Source organism: Geotrypetes seraphini, chromosome 1 (genome assembly GCF_902459505.1).
Source record: "Geotrypetes seraphini chromosome 1, aGeoSer1.1, whole genome shotgun sequence".
Lineage (NCBI taxonomy): Eukaryota > Metazoa > Chordata > Amphibia > Gymnophiona > Dermophiidae > Geotrypetes > Geotrypetes seraphini.
The window spans coordinates 222,725,099-222,746,491 of NC_047084.1; the positions used below are offsets into that span (position 1 = coordinate 222,725,099).

General features: G+C 41.7%; 1 protein-coding gene across 25 annotated transcripts in view; it reads left to right on the top strand.

Annotated features, from left to right (window-relative positions):
* Positions 1-19,342, top strand: part of APBB2 (amyloid beta precursor protein binding family B member 2) — a 586,942-nt gene extending 567,600 nt beyond the window's left edge. For 24 of the 25 annotated variants that reach the window (XM_033946701.1, XM_033946629.1, XM_033946610.1 and 21 more), the window contains 2 exons: positions 7,147-7,326; positions 17,727-19,342. In XM_033946701.1, coding sequence (XP_033802592.1) covers positions 7,147-7,326; positions 17,727-17,897 — 351 coding nt within the window. In that variant the 3' untranslated portion in view covers positions 17,898-19,342. Of the gene's footprint in view, positions 1-6,792; positions 7,121-7,146; positions 7,327-17,726 lie in introns of those variants that run through there. The other variant, XM_033946798.1, reaches the window with a different exon arrangement.
* Positions 19,343-21,393: the final 2,051 nt, after the last annotated feature.

A 21,393-nucleotide genomic window follows, 5' to 3' on the forward strand; every position in this document is an offset into this window, starting at 1 on the left:
GTTCTTTATTTTTGAATGCTTTAAAGTTTGGATTGGGCAGAATTAACTTGAACTGAATTTGAACTTTATGAACTTGTGCTGGGATTTACACCGTGAACTTGGCAAAGCACATGATTCTGTGTAGGGTTTTGATAATTGTCGTTCCCCATTTTGAGAAGAACACCAGCTTCAGCATTATACAATCTGTTTGGAATTATTGGAGGGTTCCCATGCAAAGAGATTATGTAAAGACTTTGCACCGAGATATATTGATTCCAAGTGTTCGTGGGAATGGACTGTTAACAAGTTTGATGATGTGTGGAATTTTTTTCAGACCAGTGATTAGTGTGTGCCCTCTCGATTAGATTGGCTTTTTGCCTTTTTGAGGGGTGTGCTTTTTTCTCCACATTAAGTTTGGACTGCAGTACCATTCGTGCGTCTCTTGAAGAGAATAGTGTATGTTGAATATATTGAGTTAGTTTTTATTCCCCAGCTCAGATATGCATCTTTGTGCCTTCTATAATATTAAGTCACTGGTAACTAGGCACAGGAATTTACACTTGCTCCAAGGCAAGCTCAAATGATCTGCCAAGTATGAGTTGATATATACATATTTTACAAATCTACTCCAGCATTGCCCAACCTCCTGTCCATATAGGGAAAAATTCTATATAGCCAAATATTAGGTGCTATTCCATGGCAAACTTTCTGAGAAAAAAAAAGTGTTGTAATGGCTGCAACATGCGAAAACACATTTACATGCTCATTTATAGAAGAATAGCAAGTAAGTGCTTCCATGTGGATCTGCAAAAAGAGCATGGCCACAGGAGGGGCATGATGGGGCCAGTGGGTTCCCTTAAAATGCATGCAGTGTTACAAAATTCAGGGGATTCACACCCAAATTGTGCACCACGATTTACTGGCTTCAGTTGGTATAACTCCTCATGCCCAAAGTTGAGTGCAACTTGTGGTGCCTTGCGCTATTCTATAGAGGACACTTATTCCAGAATACTGTTCAGTGCAGAATTTTGAGTGCCATTTATAGAATTTTCACCATGCTGTGTAAAAGTATGCAATGTGCATGAGTACTACATACTTTTGTATACATATATCCTTCTGATACTATTCTAAGCACCACCTTGAGTATGTAAAATTCTGTTCCGCACACTGAAGTTGCTTAAAAAAAAATACTTCCAAAATTTCTAATACAATGTGTCAGGAAACTACCTTAAAATTTTAGTTAGTCATCGTGGGAGGGTGTGGTGCAGTGAGTAAAGCTACAGCCTCAGCACCCTGAGGTTGTGGGTTCAAACTCGCGCTGTTCCTTGTGACCCTGGGCAAGTCACTTAATCCCACCATTGCCCCAAGTACACTAGATAGATTGTGAGCCCCCCAGGACAGACAGGGAAAAATGCTTGAGTACATGAATAAATTCATGTAAACTGTTCTGAGCTTTTTAATCTTTCCCACAAAGTGCTAGATTATTTATTTTTGTGTTCCCTTCCCTTTTGTTTTGATCCTTCTCCCTCTCTTTTACATTATACAAATGTATTTCCACCCTTTTTTCATTTTGTTTCGGTAAGTTAACGTTTGTCTGTGTGTCTGATTGTCTGTTTTATTAATTATAATTTGTTTTTAACCTATGCCTTTTTATTCTCTGTTTTTAAATCTTATGTTAAACCGCTTTGAATTTTGATAAGGCAGTATATCAAATTTTTAAATAAACCTGAAACCTAAACCAGTGTAGAAAACTGAATAAATTTGTATGATTAGAAATGCGTGTAACACATATCTCCTATTCCATCTATTTGTGACAGTTTTATAAAGGACTATCCTGAAGCCTGAACTTTCTCCTTAAACCTGTGCCTCTGACAGCTGTTCTTTGCCAATACATATGTTGCTAAAACTAATATAAAGAAATGGTGGAAGTCAAAACACACTCATACAAAAATTAAAAGTCCCAGTGTGTACAGAATGATAACTGAATTGCGAACACTAAGCAGAACTGGTTTCTATTATGAGAAAAAAATCCTCCAAATCAAACAAAACAATCTTTAGTTCAAAGCAAGGCAATTTCAAACAGTTTCTAAACAAAATATCTGTGAAACAATGTAGGCAAGCACTAATCTTGTAATTCTTGATGGGGTCCCATGATTGTAAAGTATTATATCTGTAAATCAAAATCTGTAAAACATCAGCTTTGTACAGAAATTGTGTGATTCAAAAATGACTAAATTCACAGGAAAACAAACTCGCATCACAGAAAAAATGGCGCCTATATGTTTTATAGACACCAACAATCTGGACACACCCCATTGCTTAAAGGGAACAAGTTCACTCTAAGGGCTCCTTTTACAAAGCCACGCTAGGGCCTTAACGCATGGAATGGCGCGGGCTAAATTGCTGCTACCCCCTCCTTTGGAGCAGGCGGTAGATTTCCGGCTAGCGCTTGCTAATCCGGTGCGTGTGTTAAAACCACTAGCGTGGCTTTGTAAAAGGAGCCCTAAGATTTCGTACTGTCTCAAGTTCCAAATAACTGAAAAACTAAATTGAACAGTCTTTCACCACATGCTATTTAATCTCACTGAACCCTTAATTATATGAAGGAAGCCCATTCAATGCCAGAGTCTATTTGGCATCTTCTGTGGATTTTTTTTTTTTTTTTTTTAAACCATTCACGATCTTCTCACCTAAGCGGAATGCTCGATTGAAGTTCCTGATTTGGGTGTCCTATCCCTGAAGCTGTACAGTATGTAGGTAAAATGGCATTGAATAAGGAAAGGGGAGCCTTTACCAGTCATAGCTCCTGAAGACGCTTATTAGGGAAACACACTTGTGTCGGGCTGGATTGTTTGTGATGTTTTACTGTTTGGAAGAACTACAGTGAACTTGACTTTCATGAAGTGAAGAGAGGATTTGTGGCATGATAATGAAGATCTGTTGAAATGTTGCTATGAGACAGAGATCAACTAAAATAATTTTGATACTCAATGGACACTTGAAGGATTTTTAAATAATTAATAAGTATAAGACAAGGAAGACTGTATGTATTAGAAGTGGAGCAAGTTTGAAAATGTATTTATGTATTATAATGATTAATATAATGTGTGGGTAAATTGTTCTTTAATAAATGCTTTAATATATGAAACGTTAGCTTCTTTATATTGGAGACACTGAAGCTAATCTTTTAATTGATTAAGTCCTGTAGAATTGTTTTGTATTGACCTTCTTACATCAAGGATACTTCACATTTTTTTAACCTGTTGACAGATGTTGATTTCCCTACCATTGATCAATTTTTGATGGTAACTTTAGACATCGTTATATACTTCAATTTCACAGCATGATGCTTTGAATGTCATTAAGAAAATTTTGCGTCAACAGCCAAGGCCACATGATATCCCAACTGATTTTCTGTTTGATTTGGCTTCCATAGCAATGTGTGAGCATTATTATTATTTTTTTTAAATCATTTTTATTAAATTTTTCATATATATAAAAACAAGTCTCAACAAACCAACAACCATCAAGAAGAGGAAGTGCTGAAACAATCAGGTCTTTCGCGTTAGTCCTTCACGAAGACCCCCCCCCAACCTACCCCCGTTTGCACTCCAGTGTCAAAAGTTCAATAAACAACTGTGAGCTCTAGGGACCAATCCCTCCCAAATGGGAGCCCATATTCTCCTGAATTTCCTCCAAGACCCAGGACCTCCCCTCCGAACATCCAGGTATTCAAATTTTAACAGAGTAAACAGTTATTCCTCCACATAGTATAAGGGTCAGCACTTCAGCTTGGCGCCACAACAAAAGTATATACTTCCGGGCCAACAAAGAGGCCTTTTGCCCCATCTGGACAAACCCAAATGAACCCCCTGAGAAAAGAGCAGAACATCCATCCTCAAAGGAATCTGCTTACACAAAGCAGACTGCAGGTACAGAGCTACAAAGGACCAGAATGTTTGAATGTGGTTACAAGACCAAAACATGTGAAGCAAGCCTGCAGGGGCGGACTGGCACTGAGGGCACCGAGCATGAGAGGCGTATCCAGAAACACAGGCCCGGAATGGAAAAACATGCAGCCACAATAGAAATTTGAAGTGTTGCTCTTGCAGTACCACAGAACGAGTCATCTGAGGAAGATGTTTCATAAGAAGACAAACTCCAGAGCCCGTGATATGGTCAGATGGGGAGAGATCCTGATTCTACACAGCTGCCACCACCTCAGGGTCCCAAGGGGCCACAAAGCAGCCCAAGCTGACTTAATGAAAGGATAAACTAATCCGAGTCAGGCGGGACAGAGTCAGAGTCTCACACACCACATCCGCCCTGTCTTCATTCAAGGTAGCAGCATCCAACGAGCAGATATGAGACACCTGGCGGTAGAAAAGCCAGTCCCGAGCCTCAAGAGACCTGTAGATCCTGGAAATAATGGGGCACACCCTCCTCCGACACCACATCTCGCACATAACATAGTCCACGAGCACTCCAGTGCTGTAAATATAGTTTGGAAGCATCATGATCCAAGGCTCGATTACCCCATAAAGGCAACAGGATCGTAGAGGTGAAAGGTAAATGCATATGTTTGCACAACCATTGCCAACATTGTCTCATGGAGCGCAGCAAAGGATGAGACCTGGTGGGAAAAATCCGGTGTGGGCGCCTAGCATGAAGATAGTACATCAAGTGAGTAGGAGCCATCAACTGCTGCTCAAGAGTGACAGGCATATAAAATTGAATGTTCTTAATCCAGTCCACCAAGTGCCGAAGACAACAGGCTATGTTGTATCTCCTCAGGTCCGGGAGTGCCAGTCCACCCTGTACCACAGGGAGAGATAATTGAGCAAGAGTCAGTCAGGTTAATATTAGTCATATACAGTGGAAAAGTCTGCATCACATAGACCCACTTAGGGAACAACACCATTTTGTAAAGAGCAATTTGACCCCGTAGGGACAATGGAAAATGAGCCAAAGACTCAAAAGATCCCTGGACTTGTTCAAGAGCACTGTGAAATTTTCCTTATAGGCCCGGGACAGATTCCCAGTAATATATACTCCCAAATATTTAAGTTTGTGCACCACCTTTCACAGAGGGAATGGGATTGACCAATCCTCATAAGCGTACCCACCAACAGCCAAAGCCTCAGACTTGTCCAAATTTAACTCCAAACCAGACACCCCGCCGTGAGCACCAACCAATTGCAACACCCTGGGAAGAGACAGACCCGGTTGGGTCAACAACAGCAAGATGAGCATTATTTTTTGTTTACAATGATATGTTTTTACAGATTTCTGGAGTGGCAATGGGAGCAACCTTTGCTCCCACAATTGCCAAATTGTTTATCTGATTATGAGGACAATGGATCACTAATTCCCCTTTCAATCATTTAATTTATTTATGGCGAAGATTCATAGGTGACGTGATTGTTATGGTTGAGAGATCAAGATACTCTAACATCTTATATATTGTGGTTAAACACCCGGAATCTAGTATTCAGTTTGCCATGGAATTTTCTTATGCAGAGGTTCATTTTTTGGACATTAAGGTGCATCAAGAACATAAATGTTTTGTCACCCAGGTTTTTAAGAAACTCACAGATTCCAACACGTTTCAATATTGAAATAGTCATCAGAATGAGCTGAAGAATAGTTTACCATATTCTCAGTTTTTGCACATAGATAGGATTTGCACCAGACATCAAGCGAACTGCTTTTGAAGGAGTCATTGATCAGAGGTTATCCGTTATGGGTACTGAAAAATGCTTATCGATGTGCCAAATACACACATGTGGAATGAACATATGAATATATGTGTTAAGATATTCATATTGGATGAAGGAGGAAGGGCTAATATGGTGGCTTGACTGCTGACAGCGTTTGTTGGTGAGAGAGATGAAGCTGAAAGTTTACCTCAAGTTCCTTTGCTTATTTCATGATAATGCCTCAAGCAAAGAGAGGGGATTATTCAGTCCATACTTCATCCCGACTCAGCTCACCCTCAACCATTTCGCAGTCAGACCTGCTTTGGAGACACCGAGCCAGAGGGGTCCTGCTTTAGAGAGTGGTGAAGGAGAGCTGCTCTCTTCTTTGGGACAAGATATCACTCTGTCCCTGCCAGCTGCCAGAATTCTGCTATGTCCAGCAGAGCAATGGGGTCGACCTGGGAGGGAACAGAGGTTGATGCTGTCTCCGCTGTTGCTGATCAAGAGGAAGGAAGGCCTGGTGAATCAACTGTTGATGTTACGAGTAAGGGAACAATACATTCTTTTATTACTGCCCCACTAGTTACCCTGGAAGGAATCTTGAAGACTATAAAAAGTTTAAATATATGGGACACCGTCTGGTTGCACTTTTTGCAACATTACAACATTCGTTTAAAGATTTCAAGTGTTTAGTGATTGGCAGTGTTCCCTTAAATAAAAGAGGAGAAGATTGTGGAAGGAGATTAGTTCAGCGTGAACAATGGATTTTTTTTTTCTATAAAGACCTGTGAACTGGAGGGACTAAACTCTGGCACTGAATGGGCTGCCTTCATGTAATTAAGAGTTCAGTGAGATTACAGTAACCAGTTTTTCAGTTATTTGGACCCTAATACAGTACAAAACCTTAGTGTGAGCTTGTTCCCTTTAAGGGGCATGTCTAGATTGTTGGCGTCTATAAAACACATAGTCGCCATTTTTTTTCAGTACATGGCATGAAGCGAACCCAGTGAAATGAAATTTATGGGTGATGTGAGTTTGTCTTCCAGTGAATTTAGTCATTTTTGAATCACACTATTTCTTTGCAAGGCTGACATTTTACAAATTTGATTTACAGATACAGCACTTTACAATCCCCTGACGAAGCCATATGTGGAACAGGTCCCTATCAGAAATTACAAGTTAAGTGCTTGCCAGATATTTTGTTTAGAGACTGTTTGAAATTGCCTTGATCTAAAAATTGTTCTGTTTGATTTGGAACTTTTTTGCCCATGATAGAAATCAGTTCTGCTTAGTGTTTGCAACTCAATTATGCTGTATACACTGGGACTTTTGAGACTTTTTCCTCCATTTTTGTATGAGTGTGTTTTGACTTCCATCGTTTCTTTTTTTTGTTGTTCGTCTACATTTGGGTTTGTTTGTTTTTTTTGGCTAAAATGAATATGACATGATCTTTATTTTTCCCTGATAGAATGAAGAAGAGATCCTGTTGGAATGCAGAGTACGCTTCCTGTCGTTTATGGGAGTGGGTAAGGACATCCATACATTTGCCTTCATCATGGACACAGGGAATCAACATTTTGAATGCCACGTTTTCTGGTGTGAACCGAATGCAGGCAATGTATCTGAAGCTGTGCAAGCTGCTTGTATGGTAAGCCTATTCTAAACAGAAACATTTAAAAGCATACTGCTCACACTAAGGAGTTCATTTTGAAGCAAATGACTCAGAATGGCCAAGAACCAGATCTATCAGCCAAAAACATCTAAATTGTAATTTTCATCAAGGCAGGATTTGGATGTTTTCTACCAAGTTCATCCAAATAACAAGGGGGCGCGTTACCCCTCGCGCGTTATACAAAATTTTTTTTACATAGTTCCCACCCCGCCCGATTCACCCCCCCCAGCAGGACTGCTCGCACCCCCACCCCGAACGACCGCTCGCACGCGCTCCCACCCGCACCCGCATCCACGATCGGAGCAAGAGGGAGCCCAAGCCCTCTTGCCCGGCCGACTCCCCAACTCCCCGACAATATCGGGCCAGGAGGGAGCCCAAACCCTCCTGGCCACGGCGACCCCCTACCCCCACCCCGCACTACATTATGGGCAGGAGGGATCCCAGGCCCTTCTGCCCTCGACGCAAACCCCCCTCCCGCCAACGACCGCCCCCCCCCAAGAACCTCCGACCGCCCCCCCAGCCGACCCGCGACCCCCCTGGCCGACCCCCACCCCCCTTCCCCGTACCTTTGGTAGTTGGCCGGACAGACGGGAGCCAAACCCGCCTGTCCGGCAGGCAGCCAATGACGGAATGAGGCCGGATTGGCCCATCCGTCCCAAAGCTCCGCCTACTGGTGGGGCCTAAGGCGCGTGGGCCAATCAGAATAGGCCCTGGAGCCTTAGGTCCCACCTGGGGGCGCGGCCTGAGGCACATGGGCCCAACCCGACCATGTGCCTTAGGCTGCGCCCCCAGGTGGGACCTATAAAATAAACCCACTAGCGTGTCAATGTGTTGAGAGGAAGAGGTGGTCTGGGAAATTCTGCTGAGAAAACTCCAGGTCCAGCGCACGGAGAGGCGGGGCAGTGCACGGAAAGTCAGGGAGGGTGAACGGATAATCGGGACAGCGCACGGAGAGTCGGGGAGGGCGAAAGGAGAGTCAGGGTGGCCAGAGGAGAGTCGGGGCGGGCGAAAGGACAGTCGGGCTGCATGCGCGGTATACCCGTGAGCGCGGTATACAAAAGTTTTTGTACATAAAATCGTGGTTTCTGCGCGCTATACCCGTGTGCGCGTTATCTGCGTGAAAATACGGTATTTAAGTTATTTATATATGATCTGGAAATTGGAACGACGAGTGAAGTGATTAAATTTGCAGATGACACTAAAATGTTCAAAGTTGTTAAAACGCATACAGATTGTGAAAAATTGCAGGTGGACCTTAGGAAACTGGAAGACTAGGCATCCGAATGGCAGATGAAATTTAATGTGGACAAATGCAAAGTGATGCACATTGGGAAGAATAACCTGAATCACAGTTACCGGATGTTAGGGTCCACCTTAGTGAGTTAGCACCCAAGAAAAGGATCTGGGTATCATTGTAGACAATACAATGAAACCTTCTGCCCAATGTGCAGCGGTGGCCAAAAAAGCAAACAGGATGCTGGGAATTATTTAAAAAAGGGATGGTTAACAAGACTAAGAATGTCGTAATGCCCCTGTATCGCTCCATGGTGCAACCTCATCTGGAGTATTGCGTTCAATTCTGGTCTCCTCTCAAGAAAGATATAGTAGCGCTAGAAAACGGCAAGATGGTAAAGGGGATGGAACTCCTCTCGTATGAGGAAAGACTAAAACAGTTAGGGCTCTTCAGCTTGGAAAAGAGATGGCCGAAGGGAGATATGATTGAAGTCTACAAAATCCTGAGTGGAGTAGAACAGGTGTCAAAAATTGCAAAGGCTAGGGGAGACTTAATGAAGTTACAGGGAAATACTTTTAAAACCAATAGGAGGAAATTTTTTTCACTCAGAGAATAGCTAAGCTCTGGATGTAGTAAGAGCAGATAGCATAGCTGATTTTAAGAAAGGTTTGGATAAGTTCCTGGAGGAAAAGTCCATAGTCTGTTATTGAGAAAGACATGTGGGAAGCCACTGCTTGCCCTGTATTGGTAGCATGGAATATTGCTACATCTTGGGTTTTGGCCAGGTACTAGTGACCTGGATTGGCTACCGTGAGAACGGGCTACTGGGCTTGATGGAGCATGGGTCTGACCGAGTAAGGCTATTCTTATGTTCCTATGAATCCCTTCCTTTTCCCCAAGCTGCTTTAAAGTCCTATTTCCTACTTTTAGCAGAGGCTTGTTTTTAGTTTTTTCTGGCCTCAGAGCCTGACTTTTAACCGTGGCAGGTGCCTGCCTGCCAAATAATACACATTGTGCATCGAAAAAAAGACACCAAAATGTTTTTGTTGTATCTTCCACAGAACTTGGCCAATTATGAAAATTTGGTGTGTTGTGTCCTGAATGAAGCTGATGTAAAATGTTGTCAATATATCCCACCATACCATACTACCTTGTGAAAATGAATTTTGAACTGAATAATGCCCCTGTATCGCTTCTTGGTCAACCTCATATGGAGTGTTGCATTCAATTCTGGTCTCCTTATCTCAAGAAGGATATAGTGGCACTAGAAAAGTTTCAAAGAAGAGCAACCAAGATGATAAAGGGGATGGAACTCCTCTCGTATGAGGAAAGACTAAAACGGTTAGGGCTCTTCAGCTTGGAAAAGAGATGGCTGAGGGGAGATATGATTGAAGTCTACAAAACCAGAGTAGATCAATTTTTCACTCCATTAAAAATTACAGAGACTAGGGGACACTTGATGACGTTACAGGGAAATACATTTAAAACCAATAGGAGGAATTTTTTTTTTCACTCGGAGAGTAGTTAAGCTCTGGAACGCATTTCCAGAGGTTGTGGTAAGAGCAGATAGCATAGCTGGTTTTAAGAAAGGTTTGGACATGTTCCTGGAGGAAAAGTCCATAGTCTGTTATTGAGAAAGACATGGGGGAAGCCACTGCTTGGCCTGGATCAGTAGCATGCAATATTGCTGCTCCTTGGGTTTTGGCCAGGTACTAGTGACTTGGATTGGCTACCGTGAGAACTGGCTACTGGACTTGATGGACCATTGGTCTGACCCAGTAAGACTATTCTTATGTTCTTAAAAAGTTTTATGACGTAATTATTTATTTATTCAATTTTCTATACCATTCTCCCAAGGAAGCTCAGAATGGTTTATATGAATTTATTCAGGTACTCAAACATTTTTCCCTATCTGTCCCGGCGGGCTCATAATCTTTCTAATGTACTTGGGGGGGACTTAAGTTACTTGCCAGGGTCACAAGGAGCAGCATGGGTTCGAACCCACAACCTCAGGGTGCATTAACTGTAGCTTTAACTACTGCACCACACAGATATTCAAAGTGTGCTCCCTTTGCATGGTCACCACTGATCTATGGTCTTGTCAATGATGCTCTGCTTCAGCTCAGCCCAAACAAAGATGAGGTGCTGTTTAAAGGTCTTCAACATCAAATATCGCTGTCTGGTAGTCATGTGTCTGTATCAGCCCCCAGAACTGGTAGTTAACTGGGTTTAAGTCTGGTGAATTTGCAGGCCAGAGGTCTGAACCAATGAAGTCTGGGGTCTCCCAATATAGCAGTTCTACAATGCCCTTTGCCTGATGTGTTGGGGCAGTGTCCTGTTGGAAGATAGTCTCCTGACATGCGACAGATCACTAGCAACAGCTTCTGCATCAAGAGGACATCCTGATAGTATGCGCCATTGTTGATTTTAACTCCAGGATCAATGAAGAACAGATCTATGATCCTGAGTTTCAAGATTGCGATCGAGACCATGACTGACTGTCTGAAGGTTGGGTGGGACCATAGTAGATGTTTTCCATTAACTTCATGCTTCAGTGTTGTTGAAGGCGATTATTCTGTGTTAATTGGTGGAGCTACTGTAAATATCTTTTCATCTGTAAACCAGATGATGCTGATGCTATGCTCCAGGCCTTGGTCAAAAGTTGCTTGCACTGTTTCAGGTGTGTGTCTTTGTTAACTCTTGGGCATAACATTTTTAAGACAGTTTAATTTCAGATCATCATGAATTATCCTGTCTGGCTTATTCCTGCTTCTCTTGCTATTTGGTAAGTTATTTGGTATGTTTGTAGCGCGTCCTCCTAGTTCAGTACAATATAGTGTACAACATCAGTGTGCTTTTGCTTTTGTGTGTGAATCGAGTGCGATCTTTTGCTACCTGGCTTACGATCCACAGTGACTGTTACTCAGATCTCGCGTAGCAGCACATCAAGGCCGTTTTTGTTCCAACTCTTCTATGGGAACTCTTTCAACAATCGTCAACTGCTATAATATAAGAAAATAAAAATGAATGACTACTTAACCACTAGATCAGTGGTTCTTAACTTTGTTGGAGGTACTGAACCCCACCAGTTTCATATGCGTGTTCACCGAACCCTTCTTTATTCCCTTAGTTTTGCCGGAGCTAGACTAGAATTACTCAACTTGGCATTGCAAATCATGCAATTAGGACGCTGACTCCCATCACGTTCCGTTATACATGTGAATCCATATTGTACATATTCGTCCGACCACTTTCGTATTTTGCTCGATATAGTTAGTAAGGGATTAAAATATTAAGATAGGTATCACACGACGTACTATCACAACAGTTACAATTCGACTACTGTGCGCATCAAATCCCCTGCAGCACAGATAGGCCAAGCGATGTTGTGTGATCACCTGCAGCCAATTATGGACAAGCTGGGCATATCATCACGAATCATAAGCGCTTCGGTCACGTTCAATCATCTATCAGTTAAATCACAAATTTTGATCAGGAATTGATTGATGTATATAAGGCGTTAGTTACAGATTGATAGATCAAGAAACCGAGTACACGATCATTCTTGATCAAAATCACTGAATAACTGATAGATGATTAATCATGACCGAAGCGCTATATGAGTCGGAGGTGTGTTTTGACCTCCGCCGAACCCGCGAGACTGATTCACCGAACCCCTGGGGTTCGGTCGAACCCAGGTTAAGAACCACTGCACTAGATGGATTAAGAACATAAGAATAGCCTTACGGGGTCAGACCAATGGTCCATCAAGCCCAGTAGCCCGTGCTCACGGTGGCCAATCCAAGTCATTAGTACCTGGCCAAAACCCAAGGAGTAGAAATATTCCATTCTACTAATACAGGGCAAGCTGTGGCTTCCCCCATGTCTTTCTCAATAACAGACTATGGACTTTTCCTCCTTAATTACCTAGTGGGTGCTGTCCCTCTCGCACACCCACTAAGAACTAAAACCAGGTATTATAGGAGAAGCCTAGTGAACTGTGAACAAGGGGGTCCAGGACCAAATCCTACTCCCATAGTACATTTGTGGTGGAAATGTTGTTTTCCAAAACCACCAAATTACCTACTTTTCCTATATATAGGAGACACCTGCAGGGTAGAAGGCAATTGTGTGGTGTACAAATAGGTGTCATCGGTTTTATGCTCTTCCTGGTGGTCTCTCAGTACAAAATAAAGGTGTTATAGTGGGAAATGTACCATTTGTGTTATTATTTAAAGTCCACTTCACTGACCATTAGGCTGCTACTCTGATCTGTGTAGCCATTTCTCTCAAAATTATGCTAGATAGATGTTCTTGTGCCTGCTTTTGTGTTCATAAGTTGGGCTTGGTTTGATATCTTTTATGCAAATACATCCATCTTGAAGCCATTTTTGAAAGGGAAATGCAGACATTTTTCCTGTTTGAAAATGGCTCTAAGATGGACATTTTGTTGGATGTATTGATCTAAACAACCCAAAACTTGGATGTTTTTGAAAAATGCTCCTCTTAAGCTACATTTGATTGAACCACAGAAAACAATATGCTTTAAAAAGAGATTAGGTTCCTACCTTGCTAATACCTTTTCTAGTAAATAGGTGTGTCATTCTAGACAGTGGGCTATTCTCCCCATGCTCACAACCCTTACAGAAGGAATCCATTCCAGGTGTTCAAGTCCTCCTCCTCCTCCAGAAGGCTCTGCTGCCCCCTTTAGTTTGTACCAAAGCAGGCAATAGCCCTATATAGGAACACATAAGAAGGAGGAGTACAGTGAGACTCCCCAAACCACAAATCTGTTCTGCTCTGAAAGTATACCAAACTTGTTAAAAATGGTAATTGAACAATCAAAACATCAAAATAACTATACTAATCAGAAATATTTATGGAGCTCAAACATTCCCTCAATATGTTATAGCAATAGATTATTCTTCATAACCCTAAAGTCTGACTGATATCAAAATTTCAGTTTTGTCTCGAACTTCTCGAATGAGACAATAGGCAGGCAGAGTAAATATTGACAGGGTGGGGTCCCACAATGACACACCTATTGACTAAAAAAGATATTAACAAGGTAAGAGCCTAATCTTTTTCTAGTACAATAGGTGTGTCATTTTGGACAGTAGAGACGCACAAAAGCAATCCCAGAATCTAGGGCAGGTCCTCTGCCTGCTCGTAACACCCATGCTGCCACGTCCTCCCATGCTGCTACATGCACTCTATAGAACTTGGAGAATGCATGCAGAGTGGACTAGATTTCGGTCCTACAAATCTCCCCAGGTGAAATTGCCTAAGCTTCTGCTCACAAAGAAGCCATGTTTCTTGTGGAATGTGCTTTCAAGGAGACTGGCAATTGCTTGCCACAGGCAAAAACAAAAAAAAAATGACCCCAAAATCTCCACAGAGAAGAAAATCCAGAAGAAACCAAAAGAAACTCTGTGGAATGACGATGTTCCTAAATGGACTTTATTTGAAAATGTCAAAGTTCCAAAGGTACAATAATATCATCCACATAAAATAAAATCATCCACATAAAAGTAAAATGATCCACATAAAAATCTTAAAGGACCTAGTCCGTTGGGGATGCAGGACCCAACACGCTCCGCGTTTCGACCAAAAGTCTTCAGGAGTCCCTGGGGGTCCTATAATGATGAATACATGGGAAAGCTAATATGTGGTGAGCCGGAAGTGAGCCTCTGCTTGCATTTGCACCTCCAATGCAAACAGTGTCTCACTGCTGATGCCTAACAGCCTGAACTCAAGCCCCTGCAATTCAGTAGGAGAGCTAAGCTATTAGGGATAAGGACCCCGAGTTCCACAAAGTTTTTTTATAGGCTAGCAAAACAGGTCCCCAAGGGATTAACTTGCTGGTTGCAGATACAAGTTTGCTTCTTTTCCACACAAGCAGAGCCTTACCCCACACTAGGGAGCTCTGGTGCATTGATAGCCACAAAACCCACCAAAATAATAAAGAAATATACAGAGCAGATGAGAAAGCACCTTCCAGCTCGCGTGCAAATGGAAAAACTGAAGGGGGGCAGCAGAGTCCTATGGAGGAGGAGTAGCTAAAAACCTGGAATGGATTCCTTCTGCATATCTCATGAGCCATGGGGAGAATACCCTACTGTCCAGAATGACACTCCTATTGCACTAGAAGTCCAAGTATAGGCAAAGAAAATACATATTTGGATGTATATGTATGTTTGGTCGTATGTATGACTTTCTAGAAACTCTCACAACCCCATAACCTTCCCAGCCGAACTACAGTAGATACAACATCTAATATAATAAAATGGTAGGATGCGCATGCGCACTAAAAAAAATTGTGTTCCCTGATCCCGTCGCGGAAACACGATTGCGCATGCGCGGGTTTTACGTCACCAAGCTCTGTTCCTCCTTCACCATGCCACGCCAGCCATGTCCGCCGCCGGCCTCGAGCTCCTGGGGGCCCCATGTCCGGCACCGGCCTCGAACTCCTCAGGGCCGGCGGCACGAGCCGCCCGGCCGGTGCTGAGGCCCCGCCTCCCACTTCCGCCCTACACGCTCTTCAATTCCTCCAGGCAGTGGCAGACCAAACAGGACCCGATCGGACACCAGGGCTCTACACACTCGCGGAACCCAAGCTAATGTTCACAAATAATTAATTTTTAAGTTCAGCAGACCCCAAGGTAATGTTGTGGCCGAAGTTATTTTTTAAGTTCTAAGCCGCCGCCGCGGCTCTTCTCACGAGCCGCACTTGCGTCTGAGAAGGCTTCCGACGCAGGCAGGGATCGTGAGAGAAGCAGAACTTAAAAATAACTTCGGACACAACTAAGGGAGGTTTTTAGCTACTCCTCCTCCATAGGACTCTGCTACAAAGCATTAGGCATTACTCGCGATCCCGGCCGCTCCTCACACCCACTAGCCTGCAAAACAGCTTCCCACGAGGAAATAAGCAAAATGGCCCTACACTCACAGACCCGTGAGCAGGGTTGCCATGGAAACGCAATCGCAAGGGTCAGTGAGAGGGGATCAGGAGCGACATGCACAGCAGGGGCTTAGAGAGCAATAGAGTTGCAGTTGGAGAGACTGAGGAAGGGAATGTTCAGATAAAGAACTGAGACTGAAGAAGGAATTAAAAAAAAAAAAAAAAAAGGAAGAGACACCTACAGGGAAGTTTGCAGGAATCAGGAACAGGACAGGGTAGGTAAAAGGAAGGGAGAATGGATAGGGGGAGCAGGCAAGGGGTGGTGGTGGACAGCCAAGGAAAAAGAAAGATAGAAAGCGCAAAGGACAGACAGAGAGAGAGAAAGAATTAAAGACAGACATACACACATATATTCTAGCACCCGTTAATGTAACGGGCTATAAGACTAGTTAATGAAATATTATTGATAATCATTTATATAACACTAGAAGCTGTGTGCAGCTCTGTACAGACATATAACATTCATTCTGGATTAGACCTCTTGCCTAATCTTGACAAGTATAAATTAGTGTAGCTGTAGATAAAGATTTGGATTTTTATGAGATTACTAGTAAATTACTGAAGATTGCTTACCTTTTCTGAGCTGACAGGTTGCATATTCAGGTACATGAGTAATTATTCTGCCCAAATCTTACAATCTAGTTGTACCTGAAACAATGAAGGGTGAAGTGGCATGCCCAAGGTGACAGAGTGTAAGAAAAACAGAGCTTGAACGTTGACTTCATTAGTTCACAACCTGCTTCTGTAACCATATATCCTGAATCAACCGCTCCGCTCGCAAGATGAAGAGCGATTGTATGCCCTCAGGATGAGTCCTCTGCCTTGAGAACATCTGAAAAAGATCTTACTCGCACTACCTAACATGCCTCTGGAACAACTACCTACCTGCATAAGATCGTTAGAAGGCCCACTGAACTTCAGGAAGGCAATAAAAACTCACCTCTTCCCCTGACCCTCATTGAGAGTGCGCCAATCAAATTCCCTTAACCTTCTGACAAAGTGCCTGATCCTCCACTGTCTCGAATCTAAAACACTATGTGCTTCGTTCTATATCTGACTATGCCATGTTTTCTCATACAATGTTCTTCCAAACTCTGACATACTATTTGCCATCTTTGTCCTATGCGCCATATTTACCATATTATGTTTGCCGCACTGTCTACCATGCTTCATGCCATGTCTGCCACACAGTATTTGCTGTTCCATGTCTTCTATGCTGTGTTTCATTACACACACTTGCCTTACCAATTTTGTCAAGTCTTGTCATTCTGTTACCCATGCTTTGTAATAGTAGGCTCACCATACTATTTCTCACCATACCATGTTTGTCATATGTTTTACCATGCTTTGTTAGCTATGTTTTGCCATCATGTCAAACAGTGTTTGCCATGCTGTCTCCTACCATACTATGTCTGAAAGTGTGGTGCAGGGGTTGGAACTACAGCTTCAGAACCCTGAGGTCATGGGTTCTGACATGCACTGCTCTTTGTGACCTTGGACAGGCCACTTGGTCCCCCCAATACCCCAGGTATTGAATACCTGAATTAATTCATATAAACCGCTCTGAGCTCCCCTGGAAGAACGGTATAGAAAATTGGATGAATGAATGAAGAGATCTGTGTATGTAAAATAGGAGTTAGGAGTTAAGCACATATGTTAGCTGAATGCACTTATGTCACCTAATTCTGAGGGCAATTTTCATACTGACTGCTTATCTGCAAAGTTGGTGGGTAGTTTTTATCCACAGACTATGCACCAGTACCGTGGTACATTAACAGTACCTGAAAACTGCCTAAGAAAAAAGTATCCACAGTTTTACCCTTGTATCAGACTGAGCAATTTCCAAAGTGCCTATTTCCATCAGAAAAGGATGTTGTACCTGTGAAAATGCTTGAAAATTGCATTAATTGTGCATAAATATGGCTACATAAAATAGCATTATTCCAGAGTGCATTATGAAACTTCATTTGTAACTTTAATTTTCAAAATGTTTGCCATCATTTTGATACACAACAACCCAGTATTCAAACACGATTTGTTTCTGCCTTATATTTTGAAAACAAGGGGGCCTTTTGTATACTTAAGTCTGTACCTAATTTTACTGTTAATATATGTATTGAAACATTATCCCAGTGTGTTCTGGCAATCATAACAGTTGTGGAAATATCTGTTTTATTCCAGTTACGATATCAGAAGTGCTTGGTAGCCAGACCACCTTCACAAAAAATGCGACCTCCACCTCCTCCGCCTGCAGACTCGGTGACGCGAAGAGTCACAACCAGTGTAAAGCGAGGAGTCTTGTCCCTCATTGACACTTTGAAACAGAAACGCCCTGTTCCTGAAATGCCATAGCTGAATAAGTGAAAGTTTCCTTGAACGCTTACGTTAATCCTTTACTGAAGATATAGTAGCTACACTAAAAAGAAAAAAAACTCCAGCCTTCCATTGAATTACTGCTGCTTTGTCTTCAGACAGTTTATCCTTAATGAAAACAATGTTAGACAAGCATGTTCTCTCGTTCTTGGTCACCTTTGTGTGATATGAAAAGAAGCATGAATATATCAGTTTTTAAATTTTTTTATTTTATGCTGTCAGTGAGTTACATTACGAGCAGTGGAAGGTCGGTTTCTGATTGTAAATACAACAAACATTACTGATGCTTGCAAGAACAAGAATATATGGCCCATCCGTCCCAGTGAACAAATACTGAAGTCCTTGGAGTGAATGATGTCCGTCTAAATCTTTTCAGTTTTCTTGAGCTGAATGTGGCACAATTAGTCCTTGAATCCCTACAGCACTTTGCACAATTTTCAGCACTGAAGCGAATACAGTAAATTGGAAGCAACACCATTTTGTTACCTTTGTTTAGCAGCCATATTTTAATTCCATCTCTCATTTGGCAACGTTCATCATCATTGAATCATTTACTCCCTGAAGACATTCCCTCAGTATGCTTTGAATCCAAGGTGATGTCATTTCATATGTGTCATTTCCACAAAGGTTTGTCACAGTGGAGATGGAATGACCTAGGTCTTTTCTAAGATGATTTTCAGACTCTTTGAAAATCAAAGTCAACAGAAGAGTATGGAACAGGAAATCAGAATAATGTATTAATTGTGTGACATGCTAAAAGTCTTATTGCAACAGAAGAGCATAAATAGGGCGACTTGTAGGTTTACAAAATAAGACAGTCATTCTGATGCATTTGGAGGAAAAGCATTCTAAATTGTGAATATCAGAACACTTGTTGATCAAGACTGAACACTTGGCACAAATGGGTCTATTTAGAGTAGAAATATTTTGCACTTACTGTAACTGATAAGGGGCATGTCCTCTGCAGTTACCACACACAAATGTTCCTTATAATGCATTAAGTTCACTTGCAATTAAAATGGATACACTTGATGCCATCTCTTGAGGAGGTATTAAGTGGCAGTGTATGTTAATTACTGTATGCTAAGTAGAATGTGCAGTTCACGCTCAATCTCTGCCCATGCTTCACTCACTCACCCCTTTGCAAGCTAAGCAGCATAGGACTTTTAGCATAGAGCACGTGGTATCTTTTAGCGTAGGCCGGTGCTAGCAGTGTATGCTGAATCTCACACTAACTATATTAGCACACTTCGGTAACTGTCCCCCAAAGTTTTTCTGATGGGTTTCATGCACATACAGAATTTAAATTTAAAACAAACCGGAGAAAATATTTCTTCACTCAATGTGTAATTAAACTCTAGAATTTGTTGCCAGAGAATGTGTGATAAAAGCAGTTAATTTTAGCAGGGTTTATAAAAGGTTTGGACAAGTTCCTACAATAAAAATCCATAAATCATTATTAAGATGGACTTGGGAAAATCCACAGCTTATTTCAGAGATGAGCAGCTTAAAATTTGTTTTATTTGGGAGGGGATCTTGTCAGGTACATGTGACCTGAATTGGTCATTATTAGATACAGGATACTGGGCTTGATGGATCATTTGTCTGTACTTATGCAATGTGTGTGTTTTGTTAAATGTCACTGAACTGTGGGGATGATCCTTTGACAGTTGACTCATCTGTGGAAGCAGTTGTGCAATAGCAAAAAAGTTTATATATATATATATATATATAGGCCATTCAAGATTTTGAACAGTTCATCTGTTGGCATCAGCAATATTCTACGATCTCTTTAATGGTAATGGTGAAAGAACCATTAAAGAGACAGTAGAATATTGATGATGCCATCAGATGAACTGTTCAGAATCTTGAATGGTTTGGCACAAATGTAATGTCACAGGACTCGAGTACATTCTTGCTTCTTCTGGACTGCTGCTAGACAAGTACTGTAAAGCACATTCATACTATATTATACTTTGACAGTCAAAAGACAAATATGAAGCTACTATTACATTTTAATATGACACACTGGTGAAGAATCATTTGTTGAATTCACTGTCCAGTTATCACAAGATTATGACATATATCTTTCACAAATATTGTATAATTTGGCTCTCGCCACCACCTGCAAAAGTTGAATTTTTAGTTAAGTACTTAAATTAATACACAAGGCTTAGCTTTGAAATGTAGAACTGAGCATATAATCTGTTCTCTTAGACTTCCGCAGCTGGTGTCAAGATTATTGCTGTTTTCCGGGTCTCGCCACGTCTGGGTAGGTAGAGCCAATGTTTCAGTCATCATGCTGTGGTTTTCTTCGGGGTATGCTCCCTGTCCTCAATCAGGTCAGTGGACCCACTATATATAAAGACAAACTGTAGGCCTCACAGCAAACCCTGAAGAAAGCCACAGTATGATGGCTGAAATGTTGGTTCTACCTACCCAGACATGGCGAGACCTGGAAAATGGCAACAGTCATGAATGAATGATTATTTGTGACTAGAAGTGTGAATCAAATCTCTAGTTTACACTACAAGTTGCATTGTGCATAAGATACCATCTTCTCACTACTTTGAAGAGGAGGCCTTGTAAAACTGTATTTGCTGTTTCAGACATTGTGTCACTATGCAGCTCTGCTAAAGGAGGCTTAACTTCATTTCAGATGCCCTTGCATTGATGAGAACCGGTTTCAGTGTCATAGTGTATCAAACAAATAGAAAAATCTTATTCTGGACAGGCGGAAGTAGTCATTTCAGGTAGCATTGGCAGTATACATGGGTTTCATGCGAGTCTTTCAGCTTTGCATACTTTCTCACAAAAGCATCCTCACCATGTCTAGGGTGGAAAACATAATGAGACCCTAAATATCAGTTTATTTTACCTGTATTGTGGGTGTTCGATGCTCTTGGAGCCAATATGGCCACCCATTCCCCATTTCTTTATTCGTAACATTTTGTTTGGCAGTGAGACATTAGAAAAAAAATACAAAACACCTGAGAGCTACAGAATGATGATCTGGAATTTTTATTTCATATTTTGCAGTTTTTCAGATCTCCCCTTTCAACACTATTGAAATTGTTGCTTTTTACCAGCTCTAGCTGCAAAGGCAATTCACTTATATAGATCACAAGAACAAATTATGCATGGGTATAAACTAGTATCTACATAGCTTTTAAAAAAACATTTGCATTCTGTCTTCCCCTGAATTATATTGACTTTTGGTATGCTAATAGTTGAAAGCTGAAATGACCTTTCATTGAAGGCCTTAGGAGCATGAATGACTTTTACACCCTTTTTAGATGCCAGCCATGAGTAGGGTTGCCATACTTCTGGTAAACCCAGACATGAGAGCTACACTTGAATGCCATTGCCAGGATTTACATTTGTAGTTCATGTGAAGAAAGTCTTCAGTAGCCTGATAGGAAAAGCTGTTGCCCGAGAATATCATGTATGTGGTACGCTAGTCCTTTCTGTGGTC